General features: G+C 45.9%; 1 protein-coding gene across 6 annotated transcripts in view; it reads right to left on the bottom strand.

Annotated features, from left to right (window-relative positions):
* The window catches only part of LOC114842697 (RNA-binding motif, single-stranded-interacting protein 3-like), a 122,650-nt gene that overhangs the window by 5,576 nt on the left and 89,202 nt on the right, over window positions 1–27,872 (bottom strand). For all 6 annotated transcript variants that reach the window (XM_029128475.3, XM_029128476.3, XM_055503340.1 and 3 more), the window contains 6 exons: window positions 19,653–19,810; window positions 18,726–18,805; window positions 9,490–9,596; window positions 6,135–6,178; window positions 3,413–3,494; window positions 1,425–1,475 (listed from right to left, as the gene is read on the bottom strand). In XM_029128475.3, the coding sequence (XP_028984308.1) occupies window positions 1,425–1,475; window positions 3,413–3,494; window positions 6,135–6,178; window positions 9,490–9,596; window positions 18,726–18,805; window positions 19,653–19,810 (522 nt within the window). The remainder of the gene's footprint in view (window positions 1–1,424; window positions 1,476–3,412; window positions 3,495–6,134; window positions 6,179–9,489; window positions 9,597–18,725; window positions 18,806–19,652; window positions 19,811–27,872) is intronic.

Genomic DNA, 27,872 nt, shown 5'->3' on the forward strand with positions numbered 1-27,872 from the left:
AGATGCCAGCGAGAAAAAAAAAACCCCTGCGTTCAGATCCAAATCCAAATGAATGAAAAATGAATCAAATAAATAAAAGGGATCTGTCATCGCGGTAGAGTCCTGTGAGGAGCCAACTTTACTGTCTAGAAAAGAACAGTGCAGGAGCCTGTTCTAGTATAAATACTATTCTACTGCAAAACAACTGGAGGAGATGATGTCATAGGGAGCCATACAATGTGAGGCGTCTGAGTGAAGATCACTTCCTCAGAGAAATATTCCCTTCACAACGTAAATCATTTGAAGAAGAAGTAGTTTATCTTCATCCTAAGGGCTTTCAGGGTCACTGGAAGCTCCCACCATGGATTATTACGTCTTTCTGTTCTTTTCTACTGGGCCTAATGGGCTGTGAATTACAAACATGAGGCATTTTAATATTAGAGCAGTGTTGTATTATAAAGTATCTAACTGGATCTAGACTATTTCTTTATAGCTGTTTGTATATGTCTTATACTGTATTGATCAGTGCAGCCTGTGAAGCTGATGACATTTGTCTCCTGTAGTTCCACTTCGAACCAGCAGGGAGCAGCCTTTCATTGTGGAACCGGGACTTTCTGGGTTTCTCCCAGCTGCTGTAGGTGCTTGTTCTCCAGCTGATTCAGCAGAGGCACGGCTCCGTTTCTCTGTGACCTGGATTTGGCTCTCGCACGCCGCTGTACTTATTGAAAATGGTGTGATTTTTCTCCGAGCAGCTGCATTTTTTCATGTGGTGACACTTTGATAATAATGCCAGACCTTATTGATCTTTAAAGAAGAATTCAATTTATCAGTGACTTGCGCCATTATTTGCACCAGAGTTATGTAGTAGATTGTAAAACCCACCCAGGCAAAATACACCTTTGACATTTTGTGATGTTAATTTGATTCCCAATTGTCTCGTGCACCGTGGACGGCCAGGCCCTGAACCGCAGGGCAGGTTGACTCATGAGCGGCTGAGGTGTAGAGTAAAGCAGAGTTCAGGTCGACTACTGCGGCATCGTCATATCAGCTGCCACTCCACTGACTCCACTGACTGTGATATATCATATCTGGCTCTGACATCTTACTACAGTTTGTCATAGGTAGGTTTATTCATATTTATTTTAATTTGGTCCCACATGACCATTGGGGAAGCAATTAGTTGTATGGTTGCTAATAAAAATGCTCATGTCAATTCACAATTACCTGCTTTCTGATTATAAGACCTATGATATGAATAATAGAATAAACATGAAATAAAGGTATTAAACAGATAAGCATATATTGGCTTATCTGATCCTGAAGGTTGACATTTTTAATAGACTGAAAAGAACTAACTTGCTAACACACAAAATAAGGGGCAAAAATGTAAAAAAACAAAAAACAAAACAAGAACAAAAAACGAAAGAGTTCTGATAAAAACTTACTGTAGGTTGCATAACATACTGTTGATGTGGCATCCAAGATGTACTCTGGACCTGTGGACAATAAAGGGAGAGAGGAGAGGTGACGACAGTTGTATCAGAGATGATGAAGGAAACAGAAATACAAAAGGGAAGAAGATGAAAAATGGAGTAATTAAAGGAGGAGGGCGTGAGCATGAGTGAGAGGGAACAGAAGGGAGGTTGGGAAGCAGCGAAAGAAAGGGAAGATCAAAAAGAAGATCGCAAGAAGTGGGTAAAGAAACCAGGAGGAGAAAACATAGAGGACAAATGTGAGACAGAATGACAGGAAGGACGAGAAAATGAAGACAACCAGAGAGAAAGAGAGAAAATGAATCATTAGCTCAAGTCTTCACAGGCCCGTTTCAGAGCATTTGTCCCTGTGGCGATGCGTCGTGGAGGATTTTACAGCAGTAACTGAGGGTCCACTATACAGTATGTTATGCTGTAATTATAAGGGGATGTGAGGAGCGCAGAGAGCAATAGAGTCGAATAATTACTGCTGCACAGAACGGGTTTCATCATCAAAGCCTGGCTTGGTCAGAGATCACACTTTTCTCTACTGTCTGAAATGTGGTCACACACACAGTGCAGAACCCTGGGAGCGGACTGGAACCAATAGAACCTGTCATTCAGGTTTAGACCTAGATTTAAGCTTAGTTTGAAAATTAATCTATCGCGCTGGACTGATTGAATGACTTGACCAGCCGTGCGTCTGTCTGTGGAGGCGGCTCAGACCTTCTCGCCTTTTCCACAAGAAAGCGGGGCGCGATTGTGCCTCAGTGTGGAATTCGGCCCCGCTGAAGGTGTGTCTTTGCATTTGTTTTTCTCATTTACAGCTGCGTTTCGTGCTAGAGTAAATCTGTGGGGGAGGACCGCTGTTTGTCTTCGAGTCTATGTGGTTAACAAACTGAGGATCAAGTACTGAGTCAACCTCTCACTGAACTGCAGCTACATCAGCAGCCGGCTTTGACTTGAATTGATGTAGTGTGTGTATGTGGAGAGGGGAATACACATGGGAGCGGAAAAACAGAGACAAAGGAAGGATTTGTGCCTGAGAAGGAAGTAGCAGTAGGAGCAGCGCTGTAATAAAAGACTGACTCGGAATTGTTTTGTATGAAAGGAGTGGATAATTTAGCTTTGTGCGTTAAAGACAAGACTAGATTAACTCCATCTGAAAAGAGAGGGTCCCGCCAACAAATTAACAAGTATAGGAACAAATAGGAAGTAGTCTGACACCCGGTGCAGTAACATACTGGTCTGTCTATGGTTAGTAATCAAGTAATAAATGCCCCTAAAACATCACAAATCCATTATTATATCACTTTGTGTAATTGTTGGGGGCAGTTTTCCGCTGTACTGTATGTACAGTACACCAGCAAACATAATGACAAATGAACCACACCACTGTATTGTTTATGGTAATGAAGGTATAATTCTCTCTCAGTGCAACAGCGAAATTCAATTAAGTGCAACAAATTGATAAAACAGCTGAGCTCCATGGCAACGTGAAATCATCCTTCATCGGGGTTCGGCTTCGCGCGTAACCGTAGAGCAACCTGATGGTTTTGTCCTTTCACGACCCACATGCTCGCACCGAGCGGCCATTTTAATAAAACACATCAAAAAGACGAAATGACAGCATGTTGCATATTAATATTAGAATCTAATATTCTTTGTCATTGCATTCATGAATAACTAAAACATTATCTGTGTATTGGCTGGGAGAAAGTCTGAAAGTAGCTCCAGAAATGCATAGAAAAAAATACTGTTATATCTCACGAAACCGCCAGAAATTTAGGGAATGCAGTGCTATAAATTTGGCCGTACTGCCCAGCACCACTGACAACTACTATCCTTTATCAGACAGGCAATTTTGCAGTGAGCCTTGTCATTTATTGGAGCCACTGAAACGCTCCCAGAGCCCCTGGGCACGGACCTAACTCAGTAAAGCACAGACGAAGTCCACCTACCTGATATGTGGAGACAGGAGAGGCAGCGATGAAGGGCGTGATCTGATGTCTAGTGGAGATGCTGTACGGTGAGGAGTAGAACCTGGAACACAAGCAAAGCGGCCCAGTTGGATGAGAGCACCCCTGCACGTCCAGGTTCACGCAACGGCGCAGGGCTTTGATGAGCGTATCACACCTTCATTCTGTGTCATAGTCTCAAATAAAAATGTTTGAATGAGACTCCGCTGCGACGCATAATAATGAATTATCTACAGTATTTAATGTGCGAGTGGGTGAAATACGCAGTTCAATATTACTCATTATGCTCCCACCTACACATAAACTGGCTGCATAACATCTGCATTGTTTACTTCTCTTCCTATACCTTTATGGGTTCACTACCCCCCCCCCTTCAACGGCGGCTATCGGTGCTTTATTTATCACTGTGTACCTAGAGAGGACATGTTTCATCCGCCAGGCCGTGTTGCTGCGCCCGATCGATCCCAAAGTGTCTGTTGACTGAATAATGGTGCAGGGAGGAGAGGAGGAGGTGAGGGAAGGAGGGGGGGGGCAGGCGGAGAGGCCCTCGCTCTTATCTATCTCTAACACAGCCATGATTTCAGAAAAAGCTGTTCGCCACAAACCCCGTTTTGCCTAACGAGAAGGAAAAAGGGACTTCAGACCAGAAGCGCCGGCGGCTCCAGGGCGCCGCCGAGGACGGGCGTGAGGGGGGGGGGGGGTTCTCCACTGTTCTCCACAGTGGACCTGCCACCTCCTGATGCATTGACGGGCCCTGCTCGGCGCGGTGAACCCCGAGCACTGCAGTCGCAGCGCGCCAAGAGCCGCCGTTGGAGAATGGGAACTCTAATGAATCGTTAGCGTAACGTCTTCTTTCTCGCCGAGGTTCAGCTGTGGTTCATGTTCAGGTTCTGTTGACTCTGGCTCGGTACTGGAATTCATCCTCCGCTCCCTTAACGGACACTGAGTCACGCACTGAGTGACTGTGAGCTCTCCTTTGAGCTATTTCACTCCATATTTGCTTTTATTGACATATTGACTATAGAAATCTTCAGAAACTGAAACCAATATTAATTTGTGCTGGGAGCACACAGTGACCAGTGACAGGAAAACAATCCCTCATTGATCACTCAGCAATATGGATCCATCTTTTTGACTGTACTATTAATGTATGACTTGCATTAGAGATACTGTAGATAATGTCACTGATGAATATAAATGAGCAAATGCAGGCAGGTTATTCAATATGCTTCTCTTATTGTGTTTATTGTATTTTTCATTAGAGTGATGTGTATTGAGAGAGAGAAATAGTAGGTAGAGGACAGATCCAAGGTTATTGATGGAGGCTATTAGCCCTGAGCAGCTCGCTGTCAATAGGGACTCCGGTGTGGCTGTTTAAACAATACACTAAACATGTAATTGCGAGCAGAACATTACGACGGGATTAAATTTAAAGCCTCCCTGTGAATCCCCGGCGTGACCTAGCGGCACCGCCACCAGTCTTTCCTGAAAAATTAGCAGACGAATTCCAGGCGACCCCGTTGACTGTGAGAGACAGAGGCAGAGGCATCTTCAGTGGGGAAGAGAGGAGGATTGAGGGACAACAGACGGAGTGAAATCAACCACATGTTGTGTCTCTCCAATAAAAGTCTTCCGCAGACAGTGTGGTTGGTTAGAACGCGTTTCCAGTAACAAGAGATCGGCATCACTTTCCTAAAATACGTCCATTCTCAGAGCTGGAGAGGCTCCCAAACCTGTAATAGATTTGCATCCCTCCCTCCCCTCTCCTTGGGCTGACTTTATTTTTGCCTTTCCCCTCCTCTTGACCCACAGCAGCCCTCTTCCTTTTCATTCGCTCCCCTCCTCTCCCTGCTTTTTTGCCTCCCTAATTAGCCGCATTAGCATTTCACAGTCATTTAGCGCCTTGCCGGAAGGAGCGCTGATGACCTCAGACAAGAGGTCAGAGAGGGCAAACACACGCACACGCACACGCACACACACACACACACACACACACACACACACACACACACACACACACACACACACACCGCAGATGACCAAAGCACATAATTAGCAATGGAAGTGAGGAACTCGACAAATCACCGATGTGCCGAAGAAGGAAAAATAGAAACACTAAGTAAAATGTGCAAAAATAAAACCATAGCACGAAAGATGAAGAAAACTAAAAGTTATACTAAAGTGAGAACTGAGCTGACAGGAGGGAGGAGGAGAGAAAATGCAGCGCTGGAGGGAAGCATCTCCAGGGATCGCATCACCAGCAGCGTTCCTAGTAGACAAGACCAATCTCCAATTTCCCTCTGAAACAGGCACACACCCGGCGCTCTGCATTCAGCCTGGGAGCGCCGCAGACAGCTTTGGCTGACGAAAGTCTTACAGCGGCGCTGCAACAGCGCACGACTTCCCCCCGTCTGCAATCACAACCTACAAGTCTGACAGCTTGTACGTATAGGTGCATTAAAGAAGGTCTTCATCAATCAGATGTGAGATCGAGGGCAGGAACGGGGGGGGGGGGGGGGGCTCCTGTGCGTTAATGATCTGTGCATCCTGTGTGGTCCGCTCACACAAGAGCTTCTGTGCAACTCATGCTGATGGCTGGATGCTTAATGCAAACACGTTCTGCGGCTTTTTACAATCATCCGAAACACAGGTGAGGTCCGCACACGCCTTTGTAACAATTTGCAACTGTGTCAATGAAACTTACCCGTTCTGCATCGCGGCGGGATCGTACGTCAGCGCCATGCCGCTCTGGAGAGGGAGAGAAACAGGGAAACGCACACACGTAAAGGCAGGAATAATAAAAGATTACATGTGATGAATTCAGAGAGGATGAGGACGTCGGGAGGTGAGTGTGTGAAAGTGAGATAAAGACCTGGCAGCGTTGAACAATGTCTGAAAATCACATACAAGCACTTAGCAACAATCTTGAGTGACTGCGTTCAGCGCTTACTGTTAGTGATGTGTAAAGTCTATGAGCTGCTGGCACCTCGTGTTACAGTGAATGAGGTTTGCAAGGATAATTATGTACAGGAGCTTTCTGTTGAAAGAATGTCTCATGGTACGGGGGTCCTCTAACGGTCCGAGACCAGTGCAAACAGACGGTTATAAATAAACACACAACACACTGCGAGCTATAATGATAGAACGTGTGCTGATGTCAACAAAAACACCAGTGGAGGAGAAGTGACGGCTCGACGTCCCAGAAATGTCTCAGAACCTCAGTGAAAATTAGTCCATTATTTTATATATATACTTTATAAGTTTTGGAACGAACACACACACACACACACACACACACACACACACACACACACACACACACACACACACACACACACACACACACACACACACACACACACACTAACCTGTGATACCTTGATACATTTACAGCAGGACGTTAAGCTTAATCAATAAATAAGATCAGGATTCAAACACCAGATGAATTACGCCAGCACCTTAACGAGCTCCAAACCACAAGGCTGCGTTTCAGCTCTGTTTTCCTCTCCACTGAAAGTTGTCCCTATTAAGTCAAGTACTCATCACAGCGCAGCACGTTCTGCCTGAATCTCTTGCATCTGCGCCATCGTTTGTTCTCTCTCATGTGCCAAATCAACAGGACTTGTTCCTCGGCCGAGCTCTGAGAGGGACCTCCATCCGCTCCACAGCCTCGTGGCCGTCGGATCAGACGACAGAAGCGGCACCAGTCCTCTGATCGTTCCTCCCTCCGTCCCCGTCTTCCCGTTGCACCAGCACTCTGCACTTGCTCTATATCCACACATGCCCCCTTTCACAAAGTGGCACAGGAGCTGAAAGGGTGCCCGGGCGCTGAACTCTGCCGCAATGCTTGGTCCCAACCCCCCCAACACTGTTTCCTGCCAGGACTGAGGGAATAGACTGCAGAAGCAATAACATAAAGTGCCAGACACTGATGACAATAAACAGAAAAAAGTAATCACCCCAAATGCTGGAATTTATTTTCACACTGGCCCTTGAGCAAACGCATGACTTGAGGCCAGATCCGCGTTGCTACTGTACCGCACGTCTCGCCTTGGGGAGTGTTTGTATTCAGCGCTGGCTCCCTCTTGATGTATTGAACTGCTTAGTTTGAAACAGGCCGATCTCTGAGCGGGAGCGAGAGGAGATCAGCTGTGCGACGCATCTGGCTGTTTACACCGTGCCCTTTAAGTTTCCTCCGTCTAACAGCCGAAACGTGTGTCCGGCCGCTCGTCTGCGACACAAGTGCCTGAAGTGCAACGAGTCGCAAAGAGAGTCAAAGGGGCACAGAACAAGCACACGGACGACTAGAAAGCGTTGAAACCGCCGCGGAGAAACACGCGATAAAACGATTCACCAATTAACACAAGGCGACACAGAACGACCTCATAGACGAGACACACATCTACTATAAAGAGACGACTAATGCAAACATAACGACCACATAGACGACGGCAAATTAATAAGACAGACGGAGGAGATGTGATTAAAAAAACTGGTACAGAAAGACGCACGGCGACTACAAAGAGACACAAGACGGACTTTTAATGCACGACATGACAACACAACACAACACAAACAGACTCAGAGTGAACACATTCAGCCTACAAAGACTTGCTCTATTTGTGCGAACGGGAGCTTCATCATCTCTGCCCTGGAGACGGCGTCTTGTAATCCGCCCATGGATCTCATGAAGCAGTGTAGGCACTAGATGTGTGAGCGATCCTGTGCTCAGGATCCGAGGCCAGGCTCGTTTAGAAGTGAGGGGTTGTGGGAGATTAGGGCTGGCTGACTGAGCCTGTGGGTGAGGGAGCACCTCCACAGCCAGATGTCTCTATTAGTCAGCGAACGCTCAGACCTCTGCAGGGATTCTGTTCCTCAGCAGCGCCAAGTGGGGCTTGTCAGGGTTCGGGGCCACTGACAGATGTGCGAGGGATCCCACTAAAAGCGCGGATCATTTATTTTAGGTCCAGCTGACAATTCGCAAACGTTGACAACAGGATATGATAAAAAATCACCACCGCTGGGCCTCCGATGTTAACTAAGCCTTGATGTGATTTGCCTCTTTGCTTTCACACAGGAACTAAAGCTGCACACACGCACACACACGCACACACACGCACACACACGGACACACACGCACACACACACACACTGTGAGATCCTGTTTTTGTTGTCGCGGCTCTTGTTTCAGTTGTTCCAGTCTGGATCCATTTCACTTCTCTTCACCACCGCGCTCTTTCCCAACCTCCGTGTAATGCAAATGTTGGGAAACTGTTAAAAAAATCTGTACTCAGTGGGTGGGTAGATTATAATTCACCCCCCCACCCCCCGCCCCCTTGTTCTGCAAATTGAAGCTTTGGTATCGACACTAAGAACTTCTGAACTCAGCATTGTGCAAGAGTCAGTCTGCTTCCAATTTGCTGCTAGAGGTTTTGTTTCTGCTAAAGATGACAGACCGGAGGTGGGAGATTTAACAAAAGAGAAAACAACGTGGTTCTTTGGTTCTGGGGCCTCGCAGAAACGTTGCATTTAAAATTTTACAATCTTTACATATGTCAGCTTTCACGCTGTCGACAGCGTCTCTCATTCAGCCAACAGTGTGCTTCTGGGAATGAAAGCCGATAATGAAGCTGCACGGGGGGGGGGGGGGGGGGGGGTCTTCAGATTTAAAGATAAAAAAAGATGTCACAGGAAACATCAGGCAGAAATTAAAAAATCAGGATTAAATAATGAATGACTTTTATGACTTCGTACAACAGAGGGGCGCTCACTCTGTTACAGGCTGATGGGTTGGTGTGTGAAATGCCATATTTAACAGTGACAGCGCTTTTAAATTAAAGCCTTTTGTTGATTTAGGAAATATTTGCCGCAACATTTTTTTTGCCTGAGGAAAAATTCTACGCCGCTTTCGTCTAAAGTGGCAGAATATTAAAAGGATTGTGTTGTATCAACTGATTGAAAGATGTGGCTCTAGTGTTACAATCCGCCTCCCCCACTTGTCTTTCAAGGAAACGCTGACGGCGGGCGTTTTCTGATGATTAAATAAACTCAAGCCTCACCTCTCCTTCGCGCGTCCACGGTCGGCCATTCTGGGGATACTTGACCTGGGGCTGCCGCTTCTTCTGGCCTCCGTCAGCAAACTTGCACAGTAAGGGCTCTGCTGGGGCTGCAGAGTCAGGGAGAGAAGGAGACAAGGACAAGCAGCACACAGAGACGGGTTAATCGTCTGTTCATAACACGAGAAGAAATGCTAAAAATCTAATCATCTCTTAGAAAAGAATCTAATGTTTAAGGTGAAGAGGTGAAAGATAAGATCGGAGGCGAGACACTTTTGCTGCGACTTGCAAATCAGCTGGACCTGGAAACAACAGCACGGCTTTTGCATTTTATCTCAAAGCCAATCCAAGCGCCTCGACAACAACGGTTATCGGCCCATCTCCGAAACGCTCCCGACCAGGCTTCAACCGAAGCCGCCCTGACATGGAAACAAACCCAGGGGCCGATCATCAAAGCGGGGTGAGCGCGGTTCAAACGACAAGCCAAACAGGCAAATAACTGCACACAGTTTGACCCCCGGGCGATTGCGATCGTTCCAAAGACAACACGGACCATTTCTGGACCATAGAAAGAAGAAAGGCTTGATTGCAAATGGGATTAGCTTCGTGTGACCTCCCATACAGAGGTTCACAGAACCTCAGCTTCAGCCTGATAAGATGCAGGTTCAAATATCCCACAGGCTTCTGGAATAGCACAGCGTCACTGGGGATAAAATGCTTTGTTCTCTACACAAGTTATTTTATTTGGAATACATATAGAATATACTGTATGTGTTCAATATATATATATATATATATATATATATATATATATATATATATATATATATATATATATATATATATACAAGATAGAATGACAGCCGTCATTCTATCTGGTGACCTCTGACCTGTTTGACACTGTTCACCTCCACGCAGACATAAATATACACGCACATATATCCACCAGATATTTTCTATGCAGCCTAAAGGCATAAGAGTAAAAGTGACAGAATTTAGTGGAAGAACATACAGCATCATATGTTGAATCATCCAACTACTCCATATAAGTACTGGGATTTATGCAGTTGCACAGTCACATGTACTGAAAATACTTTATAGTATGTATGATAGTGTAATTAATATAGGCTGTGTAATTATGAGGCTGTCCTCACCAGGTAGTTTCAGCAAGTACTGCTAAATGATGCTGCACTATGACAATACAACAATAATAATAAGGAACAACTCTGAATGGATAGAGAAATTGGATGACATCATCCATTTAAACCCATGATGCATGTATTTTCACGAACTAAACTATTATTATTATTATTATTATTACTACTACTACATGTTCTATTATATTCCATAAGGTCTTACGTCTTAAAATACCTTGAGATGAATTTTGTTTTGAATCAGCTGTAAAAGAACAAATAAACTGAACTGAATTGAATTAAAGGCAAATAACAGTAATCCACTGAAGAACGTGTCAGTTCAGACAAAGCTGTGTGCTTCGAGGTGACATGGACAAAGCAGAGCAGGAGGAGATGGAAGAGGATGAATAATGAAAAACAAAAAAAACAACCCACTAACAATATGCTGAAATACAAAAGCATTTCACTGCAATTTAAAATACTGACATTTGAGAGCACTACACTGTATCCAGCAGCAAGTGTTCTCTTCATGCTCATGCTGAATAAGCCACCTATTACGCGTCGCCTCGCGCCTGCTTTAACACATCTACCAAGGCGTGTTTGAATCCCGATGCCGCTCTAAAGAGGCTTTTAGCTGCCACTCTTGTCCCGTTTAAATGGCAATGATTTCAAACCGCCGAGCTGCGAAGCCTCGTCGCTCAGAAATAGAGAAAATCTTCGAAGAACTCCGTGAAGAGGCGACGGCGACATCGTCATGTGGATACTGATTCACACGTTACGGATGCAAAAATACACTATGTAATTATCTCACTTAGTTCATCCCAGTATTGAACTGAAAAATGAGAAAAGCTGTTTCCAGCGGAGCTCAAGGTTGAGATGGGAGTTATTTGCAAGGCCCGGGGCCTGATGGGTACTCCACCCAGGAACGCAGCGCCGTGATTACGCCGCATTCAGGACCGCTTTGCCTTTTTTGTCATACAATTTTAACCCGATTCGGTCCGAATAGCGGGCCGAACGCGGGGCCTTCAGTTTCCAGCTCTGCCTCTGCTATTCAATCACCCTCCTTCTCTAGGTGTCTTTCATCCACTCTCTACATGTACATTTAGTATCACCCTTGGGAGCAGGATCAAAAATAAGACCTGGCACAAACAACGATGGAGGTGGGTCCTGAATGAAGATAGAAAACTAGAAGCCGAGGAGAGAGTTTAAAAAGGATCTGAAGCTGAGGCTTAAATGTAGTTTTATCTGGTAACGATATTTATTATCAGTTTTCCACTAGACCTTATATTGTCTTTATGTACTATACACAGTATAGTGTACTGTATATATGTATACAGTACTGCATTCAGAGCTTTATTCCTATAGTCTGGGTTCTAAGCTGTTGGAGAACATCCATGACTAAACTACTATAAGTCACTGTAATGCAGATGCAAACTTGTTCATGGCTTGTTTATGTAAAGGCAGCATCTGTTGCTGTTGTGTTTTACTGCTATGACAAACAGACAAAGCCACATTGTTGGTGGATGACAACTTGTCAGGTTTATTTGTCAGGATACTTTTCCACCAGCAGAAACTCCTGTTGATCAAAAAGCTTTTGATTTACAACGCTCGTCTTCTGCATTTGCAGCTCGGTGCTTTTGGATGCAGGCGAAGAGGAAAACCTGAACCACTAATTGTTAGAATGAGGGTCCGATACCCTCGGTATTTTATCCCTAAAAAGGTAAATGGATGTGATGATGCAGAAGGTGCCCGTTGACCTGACGGATGCCTGTTAAAAACAATAGAGTAGGTTTAAAAACTCTAAAACGTCTCCTTCATTTACTTCCCTGATGTCCCTCATGTCGCTGTTCTGTGAGTGAAGCCTTCAGCATCAATTCACAAGGAAATCTCTGTAAAGTGATTTCTTATTAAAAGTGACATAAAAAGCAACAACAGGAGGGAAGTTGCCCTTCTTCCATTTTGTATAATCCCAATTGTATCACACACACACACACACACACACACACACACACACACACACACACACACACACACACACACACACACACACACACACACACACACACACACACACAGCTGCGATCACATCAGAGCTGTTGAAACGGCTCCAGACATTAAACAGTGGCGCAGCGCTATGGGCCAGTGTTTACATGCACAAACACACCCACGCACACACACAGTCTCAGTCCTGTGCGAGTGTTCCGGTTGCCTTAGCACTGCAGCTTGAATATACTGTAGTGCGTTCCACAGGCTGCTGCAGGAGTCCAGTATTTAGCTTGACAGGCCCATTTACGTGAGAACACTGATGGCTAATTCAGTGCTGCCACTGCTCGGACACCTGGAGTTTAATCCTATTATTATTATTTAAATCTGATGGCAGATTATACAGTCATGTTATTTATTAACAATACCTCTGGAATAACACATCAAGACAGGACATAGAGCTTAAGATACCTATCTGAAGTAAATTCATGAAAGGCTTAACGCTAAATAACACGTTTGAGTTAGATTCTCAGCTGTATTTTAAGGCAGAGAGAAAATGTAGCGTAAAACATCTAAAATGATTACTTTTATTTACAACCTTTATTAGTGCCTCAGTGTGAGGAGAAAAGCTAAAATACATGCACTCACTCTTTTATTCCAGCTGCAGGAATAATGGTTGACACATGATGCACATGTGTGTTCACAGCCAGTCAGGTGTCAAGTCAAAAATGCAGATGACGATAATGACCATAATGAAGGTTATTTATAATAATCATAATCAGGAGGCACTGGAGCGACAACCATGACACACCCAGAGACCAGATCACCTGTGGAAGACGCCGCTCACTCTGGAGCGTCTCATTCATTATTCAGCCGCTTTTGCAGCTACATTACAACAATCTGTTGTATGTCACAAGAGGGCTTTCAATGGAAGAAGGACATTTTTAATTGTCTGTTTGACCCTTGCTGTTCTCACTCTCGAGGCTCCGTAACATGAAGTGATGAATTCGTGATCATTTTGGGTACATCTGCTTCGGGGCTTCTCGAACGGGTCACTTTTTGGCAGGCTGAGTTAATTAACACCGCCTGCACCAAATATTTGGATATTTACTTTGAAAGGTGTGCACAACGATGGAATTCAGAAGATAATGGGTGGAAATTATTGCAAAGACCTGTGAAAGTCACACTTGAATCTTTGTGGCCTCGAGAATAACAATATTATTCTTTCTGCGGGTTGTGTTTTTGAGTGGCTCCCTCGCTGCCATGGGAAATCTATACATCCTCACTTGCAGAGCAAACCACGGTGCACTGTGAGTGAGGATAATTGCACCAGGCCTCATGGAAAATTACAGGAAGCAGAATTGGTGGAGCCATCACAGCAGGTGACTGTGAATTTTTAATGAGCTGTTGTTTCAGCCCGCGTAGTGGGTGTATTTCACCTTGAACATGTCGCTTTTAAAAATAAACCAGAAGAAACATCAAATTTTGAAGTACAAATGTGTATTTTGTCTGACGACTGAACCCACGTGTGACATTTTGAACTACAGGTTTGAGGCACTTTTGCTGAGTTTCGTCCCTATGAAGCAAATGACTGTGATAAAAACACACCCACGCACTGAGCCACAATATTTTGTGTACTGTAGTTGTGTCACTGCCCTTTTGTGTTTTTTCCCAGCAGCGAGTGCTAAACAACGCAGGTCGTTTCTAAGAGCTGCAAACACGACAAGGCCACGCCGGTTGTTCACAAACTGCATTTGCAATCGTCGTGTAAGACGTCCACGTATTCAACACCTGAATTATTGCAGCACTTTGTGACTGCGTTGACTCTGCTCTGGTTTAGTGTGTCTTGCATTTGCATTATTTGCGTGTGTGCGTGTGTGTGTGTGTGTGTGTGTGTGTGTGTGTGTTTGTGTGAATGCACCAGTGCTTTAGTGATTTGAATCCGGGGTGTTTATCCGTGGCGTGTTCTGTGTTTAACTGACAGGATGTGTACACAGGTGAGGTAGCGGGGTAGACGGTTTGTGCTGCGAGGAGTGGAACACACGCTGTTAGCAGTCATTCGAGCCGTGGGATGTGGCAGTCTGCAGGAGAGCGGCACAGACACTGTTAAGGCTCCTGTAGAACACATCCGTCTCTTTTTCTGCAGAGAGGTACACGGGGACATAATAAGAAAAATATAAGAGGAGAAGAGGAAACACGCAGGTGACTCCAGGTGACATGGACTATAATAAAGATCCCGCTCCTAAGAACAACCAGGCTGCAGATAAGCACAAGTCTTACTGTGGATGGCACAACGGCTTCTGTTCTCAGTGGAGAAAATGGGCAATATCATTACAGGCACTCAGTCTCTTAATGGGTTGATTCTAATATAAAATAAAAATCAATCCATCAGCAAGCAACATGGGAAATCATTTACTTGGAAAATGGATTCCAATCCCCAAATGTGGCAAAGTGAGGAATCTCTCGCAGGAGATGTGATCCTTCTTTTTTTAAGACACTGACATCAAAGAGCTCAGAGCCGCAGGACTGAACGATACACACTCTGGAGAGTTACTTGTTGAGGCCTCACACGAGCGGAAGCCACCAGTTTGTCGCCATAATTAAAAAATATACATTAAAAATGTTGATTCATTTTGCTATAAGCTATTTTACATGATTAAAAATTGAAGACCCGCCTCATGCAATAAACGCACTGATGACGGCTGCAGGACGGAATAGAGCCTAGTTAGACTGGGCTGGAAGGAAAAGTGATGGAGGTGAGCTGCACTCACTGCATTCTGCCATTTACGACCCAAACCAACGCGAAACGAGCAGGAATCCGATGCGTTGGATCGATGCGCTGACTCGTTTGTTTAAGGCCCGAAGACGGCGCCGACGCTTTCTCACCCTCACTGTGATTTAGACGCCGGTGCCTCACATTTAACTCAGCGCCGGTTCTCTAATACACTTTTTCCCCCATTATCAGGGGCATCAAATAAAGCCCATGTATGCATTTATGGAAGCATGAAACTGCTTCTGTAATAAAGGGAGCCTTCACACCATGCATGCAGGACGCATTTACAACATAAGAGCCTCTTATTGAAACTACTGAGGCATAATGGGCCTTCTATGAGCCCCGGACTGTTTATTATTCCCCTCCTCTGTCTTCCTATTAGTGTAGTGCAGAAACAGAAATACAGTATCAAAGCTACAACACCACATCAGAAAACAAATGTTAAAGAGAGATGGAAAAAGAGAGGGAGAGTGTGAATAGCTAAAAAAGACAGAGGGGGTGTGAACGCGAAGGTACCTGAACCCTGCAGGTGTTTACTTATTTATATCTTTAATTAAGCATCATCACATCATGCAGCACCTTGATTTCAGTTGGTTTCTCTAATATTTGTCTGGGGCTTTATTTACTGTACAGTACATCCACCCACAGCAGGACGGGAGAAGGAATGAATTCAAGATTATTGAAACTATTATAATGGTATAATAAAAGGTATCTTCCAAACTGTGTATTTAATTCCACGTCCCACCTCCAGCTCCAGTTTACGCCAGACTATTCCGTTACCTTGGTAACACAAACACAAGTAACGAATCAGATATTTCAGTTATGAAGCTTGACCTGGTATGATCATTATGAAGCTGTGGAAAATGGAGTGTGTGCTCTTTACGGCTGGAGAGGGACGGCCTCCCACTGGCGCTGACTCGTTCCCTCACTGCGTGGGGGGCAGGACATTATTGAACGACAAGCGCAGGGAAGACAGAATTACAATGTGTAGTAAATAGACTGCGATGACTCAATTTGCACCTCGGACTGGCCTGTCGAACGGGCAGAACAGATGCTGAATGAACGTGAGGAGACAGCAGCAGCACCGAAGAAGCTTCCAACACATTGTGTGTGTAGAGGCCTCATGCTGTGCAGCCATTGCACAGACCTACACTAGGACACAATGTAGGTAAATAAAATGTGGACGTCCTGTGTTTATGGAAAGAGCCTAACAATGATATTGATATCCAGGGCTTCCTGCTTCACAAGGCAACAAGCAGGAAGACAAATATGTTTGTCTGATCTAGATACTCTATAGCTTTTAGTCACATCAGGAGACGTCAGAAAGCTGTGGATCGATGAGCTCCCTGTTAACAAGGGCTGATGGAAACTCTGGTCATGTGATCAATGCACACATTAATCTGGGAGCTGCAGAGTAAAATATGACTTGTGCTCGTCAATGCATCAGCCTGGACCAACAGGCATTAATCAGGAAGGTCCTCACGCCAGGCGATATACAGTAACACAGCTCAGAGTGTGGGGAGAGCCGGTGTAACCTTTGATAACAGCGAGCTTGTTGTGCTTAAGACAACAAACAGGCGCAGCAGCCTTGGAAATGCCACGGTGTCAGTGATAGAGAAAAGCCAGTGACATTAATTTGACGGAAGCCGACTTGGAGCACACAATGTGTTACATTGGTGAGCACAGAGTGTGTGTGTGTGTGTGTGTGTGTGTGTGTGTGTGTGTGTGTGTGTGTGTGTGTGATATAGAAGTTTTTTTTTTTTAAAACTGATCTATTTTGCATTTTAAATTCTTATGTTCTCTGATTTGTCTATTATGATAGACGGTGGTGCGTCGGGCGGTGCCTATTCCACAGGCACCGCGCGCCATGCCCTGAGACATGCCCACCTTTGAACTGAGCACTGACAACAAGGCAAAATTTATTCTTCATGCTTGGATTTGTTTTCTTTGTTTTATTGTAAATATAAAAAAAGAAAAAATCATTTCACTCTGCTTTTGTATTATTCGACAGTCAAATCAATCTTGGGGTTGTCGAAGGCTTTACAGCAATTTCATCTATCTTCACATTTCAGTCATTTTTAAAATCCTGTTTTGCTACAATCGGTTTGTAGAAAGACTCACTTAATCTTTTAATTATTAACAGGAATCCTTGTCAGATGTCTTTAATTAAAAAAATAAACTGAGTGACTATTAGAATGACCCCAAAGCTCCACAGACATGGTTCTTGTTAATACCACGAAGGTTTAGGATTCCCAGATTTTACTGAATCACAGCAGACTGTGTGCGTGTGTGTGTGTGTACTGTATGTGAACCACCCACACACAGTGTATTATACAGGGCACAGCTCTCTCTCTGTCTGTCGGTCCCTGATTTTCATTTTCTTCACTGTGGCATGTCTGCTGTCAGTCTATATCTGATCCTCCTGTATCTCCATCTATGCTTTCTCATTCTGTGTCACTGTCAGTTTGCTTCACCCCTCATAAGCTTTTTTCTCCCCCACCTTGTCCTTGCTTTCTCATCTCCCTCATTTCCAGTCATCCCACTTGGCACTCCTTGCCTATATGTCATTATCTCTCACACCACACAGCCCTCATCCTCTTTCTCCCCCCATTTCAGTCTTTCATCCCATTCTGTCTCTCTGTCTTTGATATTCTTTGATATCCCCTTTGCATTAAGAAAAAAAAAGTAAAAACTTCTTTGTTGTTCATTTGAGGGACAATCAAAGACAGATTTGCCTAAGGGGACTGTGCAAGTCTGTGTAACACACATGTGCAACTGAGTATATTAACCTGTGGATACCTGTGGAGGAGATAACACTCCCATCTTCTTAGTAAATCATCTCAAGGTGGTCCAGGAAGGAGAGAACAGAGCTAACGCTAACCTATTAGCAGCAACACCGATGCTGTCATGTACACAGGGTGTAATGTACCGTTTATAACATCATAAAAATGAACTATTCTCACTTCCGCTGATTTGATCTCACACCGTTTTCCAACTTCTGACCTTATCATGATATGCACATAGTGCAACTCCACCACCACGCTGCGTAAAGGTGATACGCGACTCCACCGCTGCGCTGAACTTGCCAGACACAAAAGGTTTCCGCCGGTAGTTTTTATCAACACCCCCTGCACACGGGGAAGCGCTTTCTTAAAGGCTGACGGCAAACTGAGTTCAAGATCAAATCATCTGACATTTGAGTGGAGCAGCCTTTGTGCGGTTCAGCGGGAACGCTGGATGTATGGCGCCACACACGGTGCTGGGTCTGTGAGAGCCCCCTGACCTATGGAGAAGAGCCTGGGCCTCCTAAAGATAGCGCACACACAGTTGCCGCGGTGACTGATACCTACCTGTCATGCCTGGAGGGGTTTTCAAGAATTTCCCGTTGAAATTTTGGATCACCACGTCGCACTTCTCTGTCGACTCCATCCTGAGACAGATAGAAAGGAAAAAAGCCCATGAAGTGCCATACATAGGTACACACACGCATCTGTGCCTCAGCAAAGTGCCTTAGGTAGGCCTGAGGATGTCTGTGTGTTTTCTATGGGGTTTCCTCCCCTTTGTCCCAGCTTAAAAGCTCCATTCAGCCTGATCTGTTGTGTGTCATGTCCTCTTTGTCTGCCCCTATTCAGCTCTGCTCACCCAATCACAGCTCAATGACTAATTGCCTGCTTGGCAAGCAAAAGCCAATGTGTGTGGGGGGAGAGCGAAATGGTGACAGAGAGAAAGAGATTGTGAAAATGTGTGTGATACGTGAGCATGGCTGTGTGTGTGTGTGTGGGTGCCTTGGGTTTGCTTCACATAGCCACTGACCCTGAATGGAGGCCTGACTGCATTCTAATCACTGGCACACTCCACAGTGAAACTGAGAAGACCACACACACACACACACACACACACACACACACACACACACACACACACACACACACACACACACACACACACACACACACACACACACACACACACACACACACACACACACACACGGTGAAGGCTTACAGGAATGTGGAGTTGTATTATTAGAGCTAAAAGTCGTTTGCTTGTAAATGGCAGCCAGTCAACGCATCGTAACTCTGCCCCTTGCAATTATCTAAAACATGAATCTGAGCCATAGCACAACTGTGAATTAATACTATTTTGGCTCAGATAAATAATTTTGACTATGTCCAGTAGACTAAACCTCCTAATCCAAATCTAGAGGTGATTGGCAACGAGATGTAAATTTAGTTCTAGCACCAACGACAGAAAACCGCATGTGTCTGTGTGATTACCTCGCGAAGCCCACTCCTCTGCTCAGGCCATTGGCGTCCCTCAGTATCCGTGTGGAGATGACGTGACCGAACGGCTTCAGCATGTTCTCTAGCTCCTGCTCATCCATGGACACCGGCAGGTTGGAGATGTAAAGGTTGGTGGGGTCCTGCTCCTGTTGCTGTGGAAGGAAGGAAGGAAGGAAGGAAGGAAGGAAGGAAGGAAGGAAGGAAGGACAGAAGAAAAAAAGAAAGTCACATCATTTGCCAATCATAGGCAAAAAGACACAAGAAGACATATAATTATGTCTGATCTGAGTCAAGCTCCGACTGAAAATGAGTCTTTCTAACCAACAATTATTGAAATTCATTGGCTTCATGAGAAATGCTTCTCTGTAAAGAAATATGAGCATTTAACTAAATAAGACTATAATTTGTGATGATGACTGTTTAATTAAACCTCACAGTCCTTATGATTGAAAATGCAGCTAGTTTCACATGTTGAATTATCCTGTCGACAAAAAGGACACAGCGAAAACGTAAAACAAGAAAAGCTGAAGACGATGGGAGCAGACTTCACACAACTACGAGCTGTACGTATCTGCATCAAAGGTTAACACGGTGCTATTCAAACTGTTTATTTTCCTCTTAATGAAGAACATCAAACTGCAAAGCATCCGCGAACTAAACCCGAGAGGCAAGCGCTCAAATGAGGAATTAACATTTCACTGGAAAGGCAGTGAGAGCGTCAGACTCCTAAAGCAGCAAGAAAAGCCCCTCAGGACCCAGAGATGTTAAGGAGACCTCCTCCTAGTGTGTGTGTGTGTGTGTACAGCACTTGGGTTGGATGCAGGAGAGGGTTTGATGAAGGACACTCCAATTAACAGACACTTACCACTAACCAGGACCAAATACAGTAGGTGAGTATAATACGTGCATGTTTTATTTATACATGTATACGATGGAGGATGGAGGTTGCTGGGAAGAAGAGAAGCTGAGTCTCTTCTGAGTCTCACATTCTGATGCTGCCTAAATAATAAAGCCTGTTTATGCTGTGTGTACAGTATTTAGTGTGTTGGTCATCACATATATGGATGTTTTTGTATTGACCCACGTGGTGCATTCGAAACCTAAATATTTCCATTATCCATGGAGGATTTTCCTCTGCTTGCAACCAGAGCCGTTTCATTTTAAGAGTGGGAGTTCCAAGTCTGCCCGCTCCAGTCTGTGACCAAATCCATCTATGTAATCAGTGACTCACTATAAGCAGAACAGCTGCAGCGTAGACGGCTGCAATGTTCTACCTCTTGTCGTCAGGAGGGATTTTCCTTTGGCAGAGTGTCTGACGCGCAGAGTGGCGGCGGTGTCTTTCAGCACCGAGCAACTGGCTCCGAGTCTAATCTCGTGCATTCGCGGGTCCGCTCGTCTCCGAGAGCGCCTCCGTGCGAGCGCTAAAAGACGACAGCGGCGGCATCAAAGGCCCCGCGTCGTATGGAACAGCTGTGGAATCTGCCACTGATCTTCCTCCAAGCGCTCCGTCACTGAAATAATCAGGCCCTTAAACGCGTGTGATGCCTTTTAACACCAGACACTCGCTCATAATGCACATTCTGCGGGCTACACTCGTTCTGCCAGTTCAACCTGAACAATACAGTACAAGTGATAGACTGATATTATGTCCCTACAGACTGCCAACTGTATGATGTCGCTCCACCTGCACTATTGTTTCTGCAGGTGCGGCGCCAGCATTCGCGCAAAACACAGCTTTGATGCACATTTCCTCAGCGGATGCTTCGGGTCGTGCCTGTTTCTGCGATTTTCCCGAGCTCTGGTGCGATGCCACGTTCCGCGCGGCTGCTGAGAACTCAACCCAGCGGTTCTCGAGCCGGCGCCCGGGTCCCACTGCTGTGTTTGTTTCCCACTTATCAGAACTCTGCATAAGCGACTTGCCCGTTTGAGACACGAGGCACCGCTTTGGTTGGATTTATCTACTGGTTTACAGAGCAGGTTCCTTGAATTAACTATGTGCTAGAGTATAGTAATATTATGTGCTATTATGTGCATGCAGATGGGTAGTCTTTATAATTGCAGACTACTGTACCAGGTGACCATTAAATCAGCAACCAAGCTATTAACTCTCAACTTTGAGTGAATGTCCAAATTTCTAAAATGTCTAACACAAGTCTTTGTTCTCAGAAGTCTCATTTTACAGCGGTTCAATATGAGATGCACATCGATGGGAATCAAGCTTGCATTTTCAGCTCGGTGCAGATTACCCCATACAGTAAAATGTGGTAATCTGTTTTTTGCTGCCTACAAGCACTGACTATATGTGGTATGACTTGGTGCCACGTATCAGCAAGTATTCCCTCTCGCCCTTTACGACCTTTAAAATATTTGCAGTTGTGGCGAAAGGAAACAGCTTCGAAGGAGCCAGAGTCCAGAGCAGGATCCTATCCTACGTGGGTGCAGTCTGCAGACCTGACTCTGTGCATGAACTGTGCTTTCACCTGCACTTATCGCTTAATCGATCTCTGGCTGACGTGACCTGTTCCTACTGTACAAATTCGGCCCTGTGATTAAGTACAGCGTAGCGTCTTAGCGGCTGCCGGACAGTGAAGGATAACGCTCAGGGAGCAGGATGCTGTCAGGACGCGCAGCGACGTGAGGTAATAAATCGCTAGAGTTTTAATTACAAAATGGTGATAGCGAAACAAATCCATCAGTTGGTTGGATACAATTCATTCATTCTTATGATACTGTATTAAACACAGCTCATTTAAACATACGACAATACACCATTCATTAGTTTAAAAGCAGGAACTAAGGTTAAAGACACTGAGGACATATTTCATACCAAATAACAAGCTCCAGGACAATAATTAGGAAGGAATCTCAGACAACAACGTCTGTATGGTAAAGTATACTGTATATACCCAGCTAATGTATTCGTTGAATTGTAGGAAAGCTAATAAAAATATTCCCACGTTTAAGTTGCAGGAATTCAGCAGAGGAGAAACCCAAACACATCAATCACTCCGTCGCACGTTAACAAGTCTCTGAGTGTTTGTCATTCAAACAAATTAGGCTCAGATTTCACCCGGCGCTACGCTATACTGTACGTCTGGTATGCTTTACATCCTCAGTGCGGTTGTGGACTCTGTCACTATTACCAATAAAGAGCAACAAGGAATGTCAGCTTTCGGTTCTCGAGTTACTCTCTGGTCGTCTGGGGACGAGCACTGACAGCATCCTTTGCAAAGCATATGAATATAAAAATAAGCAGAACACGAGATTTCCTCTCCCTGTGGTCAGTGTGGTCCAGGATAATTTAATCCAAAGATAATATGTCACAAAACCTTACAGTGGGTGCATTTAAAAGAGGCTCAGCTGTTTTGGTTCAGCATTTTCCATGTCGCACATTTACCCAAGATGGAGGCTGCGACCTCAGGATCACGTTGCGAGTGCCCGCTGCCTGTTCGGGCCCTTTGTGCCTTCATACTGCCCCAAAGCAGGGCGGGGACGGCACCGCACCTCACTCACGCCAGCTCCACGCGCAGCCGGCTGCGCAGCACATCCACCCGCACAGGCGCTCCTGGGAGACGAAGCGAACGCCGCTCGACTTTGCTCAAAGTCGCCGTCCGCTCGGGCTTCCTCCCCGGCGACCTCTCACGGCGCACGCCGCCGACGGCTCACCTCTGCTGCTCCGTGCCGTCCGTCCCGCTGCCTCGCCGTCCCCCCAGCTCTGCCTCTGACATCTGCCGCGCCAGCTGCGCCTCTCCCTGCCTGCGTCGCCCGCCTGCCAGCCAGTCAGCTTGTGTTTTCAGGCCCATTAAACCCCACTGCTGCATCATCATCATCATCACCGCCATCATCATCATCATCAGCAGCAGCAGCAGCAGCAGCAGCAGCAGCAGCAGCAGCAGGCCTGTGCCTCTTGCGGAGCCACTTCCTGGTTGCCTTGACGCCTGCTAAAGAGCTGCCAGGTAGCGGGAGAGGAGATGCGGTGGCTAAAGACACAGGCCCAGTCGCTACTTGAATGGCGTTAAAATACAACAGCGACAGCAGCAGCAACGGACTCCAGGAACGAGCACCGAAGGCGGACGGATGGGAACCGAGCGCTCGATTTAGGACGGCAGACGCTCTATTCGCCGCGCGCCGACTTTCATCCCTCCTCTCGCCAGTTCATTTTATCTTTCACCTAATCCTGCTCATTTTCTCCTTTAATCCAGGTATTTTCCCGTCTCCCGCGCCCACCTCCAGTCTACCCTCAGCGTCCTCCATTCTCACGCTCACCCGCCTCCTCCCGTCCTGTCCCGCGCTGCCTACTTGCTATTCGCCCCTCCTCTTCCCCAGATTAAAACCTAATCTTCTATAATGGTATTCTTGCTGTCTAAAATGCTATCTGAATGCTTAATTAATATTTAAAGAGCGGACTTTTTTTCCTCCTCGTCTTTCTCCTCCACCCTTCACGTCTCTCTCCTGCCTTTTCACTGTTTATCTTCCTCATGCCATTCTCATCTCCCTGCTCCTTCATGCTCCATTCTCCCCTCACCGCCACCTCCTGTCCTCCTTTCTCCATCCTCCTGTTTCTTAAGCCTCATTTCTAATCTTTCATAATGATTGTCTGGGTGTCTAAACGCTTTCCAACGGCTTGATCAATAATTAATGACTCGCCATAAATTCTTTATGAACCCTAAACCCTAAAATCCCCCGGGTTTCATTAGCCACGGAGATATACACTTTTCTCCATCTCCATGATGACTAGAGGCTCAGTGAAGTCAACATTGGATTCCCACCACTTCATCCTTTAGTCTGTGGTCAGTTGATATTAGGAGGCCGAGGCGACTGCTAATGGACATGAATGGATGTGACGGTTTGGGCCAGAGAATATGTCAGGGTTGGTCCAGGTTCCACGCTGAAGCTTCTGCTGGGTGTTTCCTCCATATGTACTGTACGTGTGATGAATGTCCCCAGATAATCAAATTTAATATATGATTCTACAAAAAGGCCACAGAGTTCATCTTCACTGACACATCCGTTCAACTTCTGAGACTGTTTTAAGCAGAGAACTGTAAGGCTACTCCAGGTTTTGGTTAATTGGCTACAGTACAACGGCCACTTATCTTAGCAAAGGTTGAGCTAAAGCTCCAGCATCAGTGACACTGAGATTAGAGACTCGAGCGATGGCATACATATGAAAATATTCAGAAGTAGAAAAGCTGTTTTCCACTCTGTGGCTCTCTAGTGGCTGTGAAGTGGCAAAGACAGTCTGGCTATTCAAAGGAATGGTATCACACTTGACTAAGCGAGAGACCGACTATGTTTCAATGTTTAATTCAATTTCTTGACGGGCAGAACGCGTTTCCTCCGTCTGGCTTCCAACGCCGCCTGCGTCTTCGCACTCTGCATGAGTCATTTAGAGCAATAAGAGGCCTTTCTAGATAATGGGGAATGCACACACACACACACACACACACACACACACACACACACACACACACACACACACACACACACACACACACACACACACACACACACACACACACACACACACACACACACACACAGTCATTACTCAACTCAGCCATTCATTTGCATGTTTCCCCTGTTTATTCTTTTAAACCCTGCCTTGCTTTCTACTGTCCTCATCACACTCCTACCACGGGTCCTTCCTGTCTCATCCCATATTTCTCCCATTTCCACTCGCTGTCTCTGCCGTGTGTATTAAAAGGCCAGTAATTCATCACGGAGTCAGCGCAGAGTGCAGTCCCCGCTGCACGCCCGTCTGCAGGCTGCTCCTCTGCCAGCCGTCCACAGCCCGAATCAATCACCCGGTCCTGAGACACTGAAACTATCAGGGAGGTTCAGACGGAGATGGAGGAGAGGGAGGCGCGAAGCAAGACGAGGGGGGGGGGGGGTGGAGACGAGCACTCAGAGACCAGGAGAGTTCACGACAAGCGGCTCCTGGGCTGAGCTGATGCGACTCGCGGTGCGATTCGAACCAACGCTGATCCCACAAATGATAAATTAAACGACGTCCCGGCTCGACTGTCTCTCGTCGTTTCTCGTTGGCCGCGCACTTGTTTGTTCTTCAAACTGACCACACGAACATAACTTACGATTATGGGCACGATTCCCAACAGCTGAGTGGAAGCGCTGCCGCTTTCCTGCGGTTTTTACGGTCGGTCCCCGCGTTTCTTTTCAGCAATTAACCGAAATGCAGCATTTAAACCTATTATGCGAGGCTCCGCGATGAGCTGTGGGGCCGGGGCGGCGGCGACTGCCTGCAAAACTGTCTGAGCACTCGCGCTGCGAGGAGCCTGTTAGGTAAAATGCATGTTTGAAGAGCTACGCTGTGAAATATAAAGATGTCTATGGTAATAGACACAGAGCGGAGCCGCAGGTTAGACTGTCGGTAGGCCGCGGCACCAGTGTACGACAGAAAAACCCATGTAGGAGGATTAGACACACAAACGCCTACACAAAACAGGCACCGTGCCTGAAAAGCAAGTTCAGTGTGTGTTGCATGTACAGTACACACCCTTCCTCTTCTGTAATACTGAATGTTGTAATCAGGGCTAATGATTCAGTGTCTGACGCGCAGAGTGGCGGCGGTGTCTTTCAGCACCGAGCAACTGGCTCCGAGTCTAATCTCGTGCATTCGCGGGTCCGCTCGTCTCCGAGAGCGCCTCCGTGCGAGCGCTAAAAGACGACAGCGGCGGCATCAAAGGCCCCGCGTCGTATGGAACAGCTGTGGAATCTGCCACTGATCTTCCTCCAAGCGCTCCGTCACTGAAATAATCAGGCCCTTAAACGCGTGTGATGCCTTTTAACACCAGACACTCGCTCATAATGCACATTCTGCGGGCTACACTCGTTCTGCCAGTTCAACCTGAACAATACAGTACAAGTGATAGACTGATATTATGTCCCTACAGACTGCCAACTGTATGATGTCGCTCCACCTGCACTATTGTTTCTGCAGGTGCGGCGCCAGCATTCGCGCAAAACACAGCTTTGATGCACATTTCCTCAGCGGATGCTTCGGGTCGTGCCTGTTTCTGCGATTTTCCCGAGCTCTGGTGCGATGCCACGTTCCGCGCGGCTGCTGAGAACTCAACCCAGCGGTTCCCATTGAACCCATTTTACAGCGGTTCAATATGAGATGCACATCGATGGGAATCAAGCTTGCATTTTCAGCTCGGTGCAGATTACCCCATACAGTAAAATGTGGTAATCTGTTTTTTGCTGCCTACAAGCACTGACTATATGTGGTATGACTTGGTGCCACGTATCAGCAAGTATTCCCTCTCGCCCTTTACGACCTTTAAAATATTTGCAGTTGTGGCGAAAGGAAACAGCTTCGAAGGAGCCAGAGTCCAGAGCAGGATCCTATCCTACGTGGGTGCAGTCTGCAGACCTGACTCTGTGCATGAACTGTGCTTTCACCTGCACTTATCGCTTAATCGATCTCTGGCTGACGTGACCTGTTCCTACTGTACAAATTCGGCCCTGTGATTAAGTACAGCGTAGCGTCTTAGCGGCTGCCGGACAGTGAAGGATAACGCTCAGGGAGCAGGATGCTGTCAGGACGCGCAGCGACGTGAGGTAATAAATCGCTAGAGTTTTAATTACAAAATGGTGATAGCGAAACAAATCCATCAGTTGGTTGGATACAATTCATTCATTCTTATGATACTGTATTAAACACAGCTCATTTAAACATACGACAATACACCATTCATTAGTTTAAAAGCAGGAACTAAGGTTAAAGACACTGAGGACATATTTCATACCAAATAACAAGCTCCAGGACAATAATTAGGAAGGAATCTCAGACAACAACGTCTGTATGGTAAAGTATACTGTATATACCCAGCTAATGTATTCGTTGAATTGTAGGAAAGCTAATAAAAATATTCCCACGTTTAAGTTGCAGGAATTCAGCAGAGGAGAAACCCAAACACATCAATCACTCCGTCGCACGTTAACAAGTCTCTGAGTGTTTGTCATTCAAACAAATTAGGCTCAGATTTCACCCGGCGCTACGCTATACTGTACGTCTGGTATGCTTTACATCCTCAGTGCGGTTGTGGACTCTGTCACTATTACCAATAAAGAGCAACAAGGAATGTCAGCTTTCGGTTCTCGAGTTACTCTCTGGTCGTCTGGGGACGAGCACTGACAGCATCCTTTGCAAAGCATATGAATATAAAAATAAGCAGAACACGAGATTTC

This window comes from Betta splendens, chromosome 16 (assembly GCF_900634795.4).
Source record: "Betta splendens chromosome 16, fBetSpl5.4, whole genome shotgun sequence".
Classification (NCBI taxonomy): domain Eukaryota; kingdom Metazoa; phylum Chordata; class Actinopteri; order Anabantiformes; family Osphronemidae; genus Betta; species Betta splendens.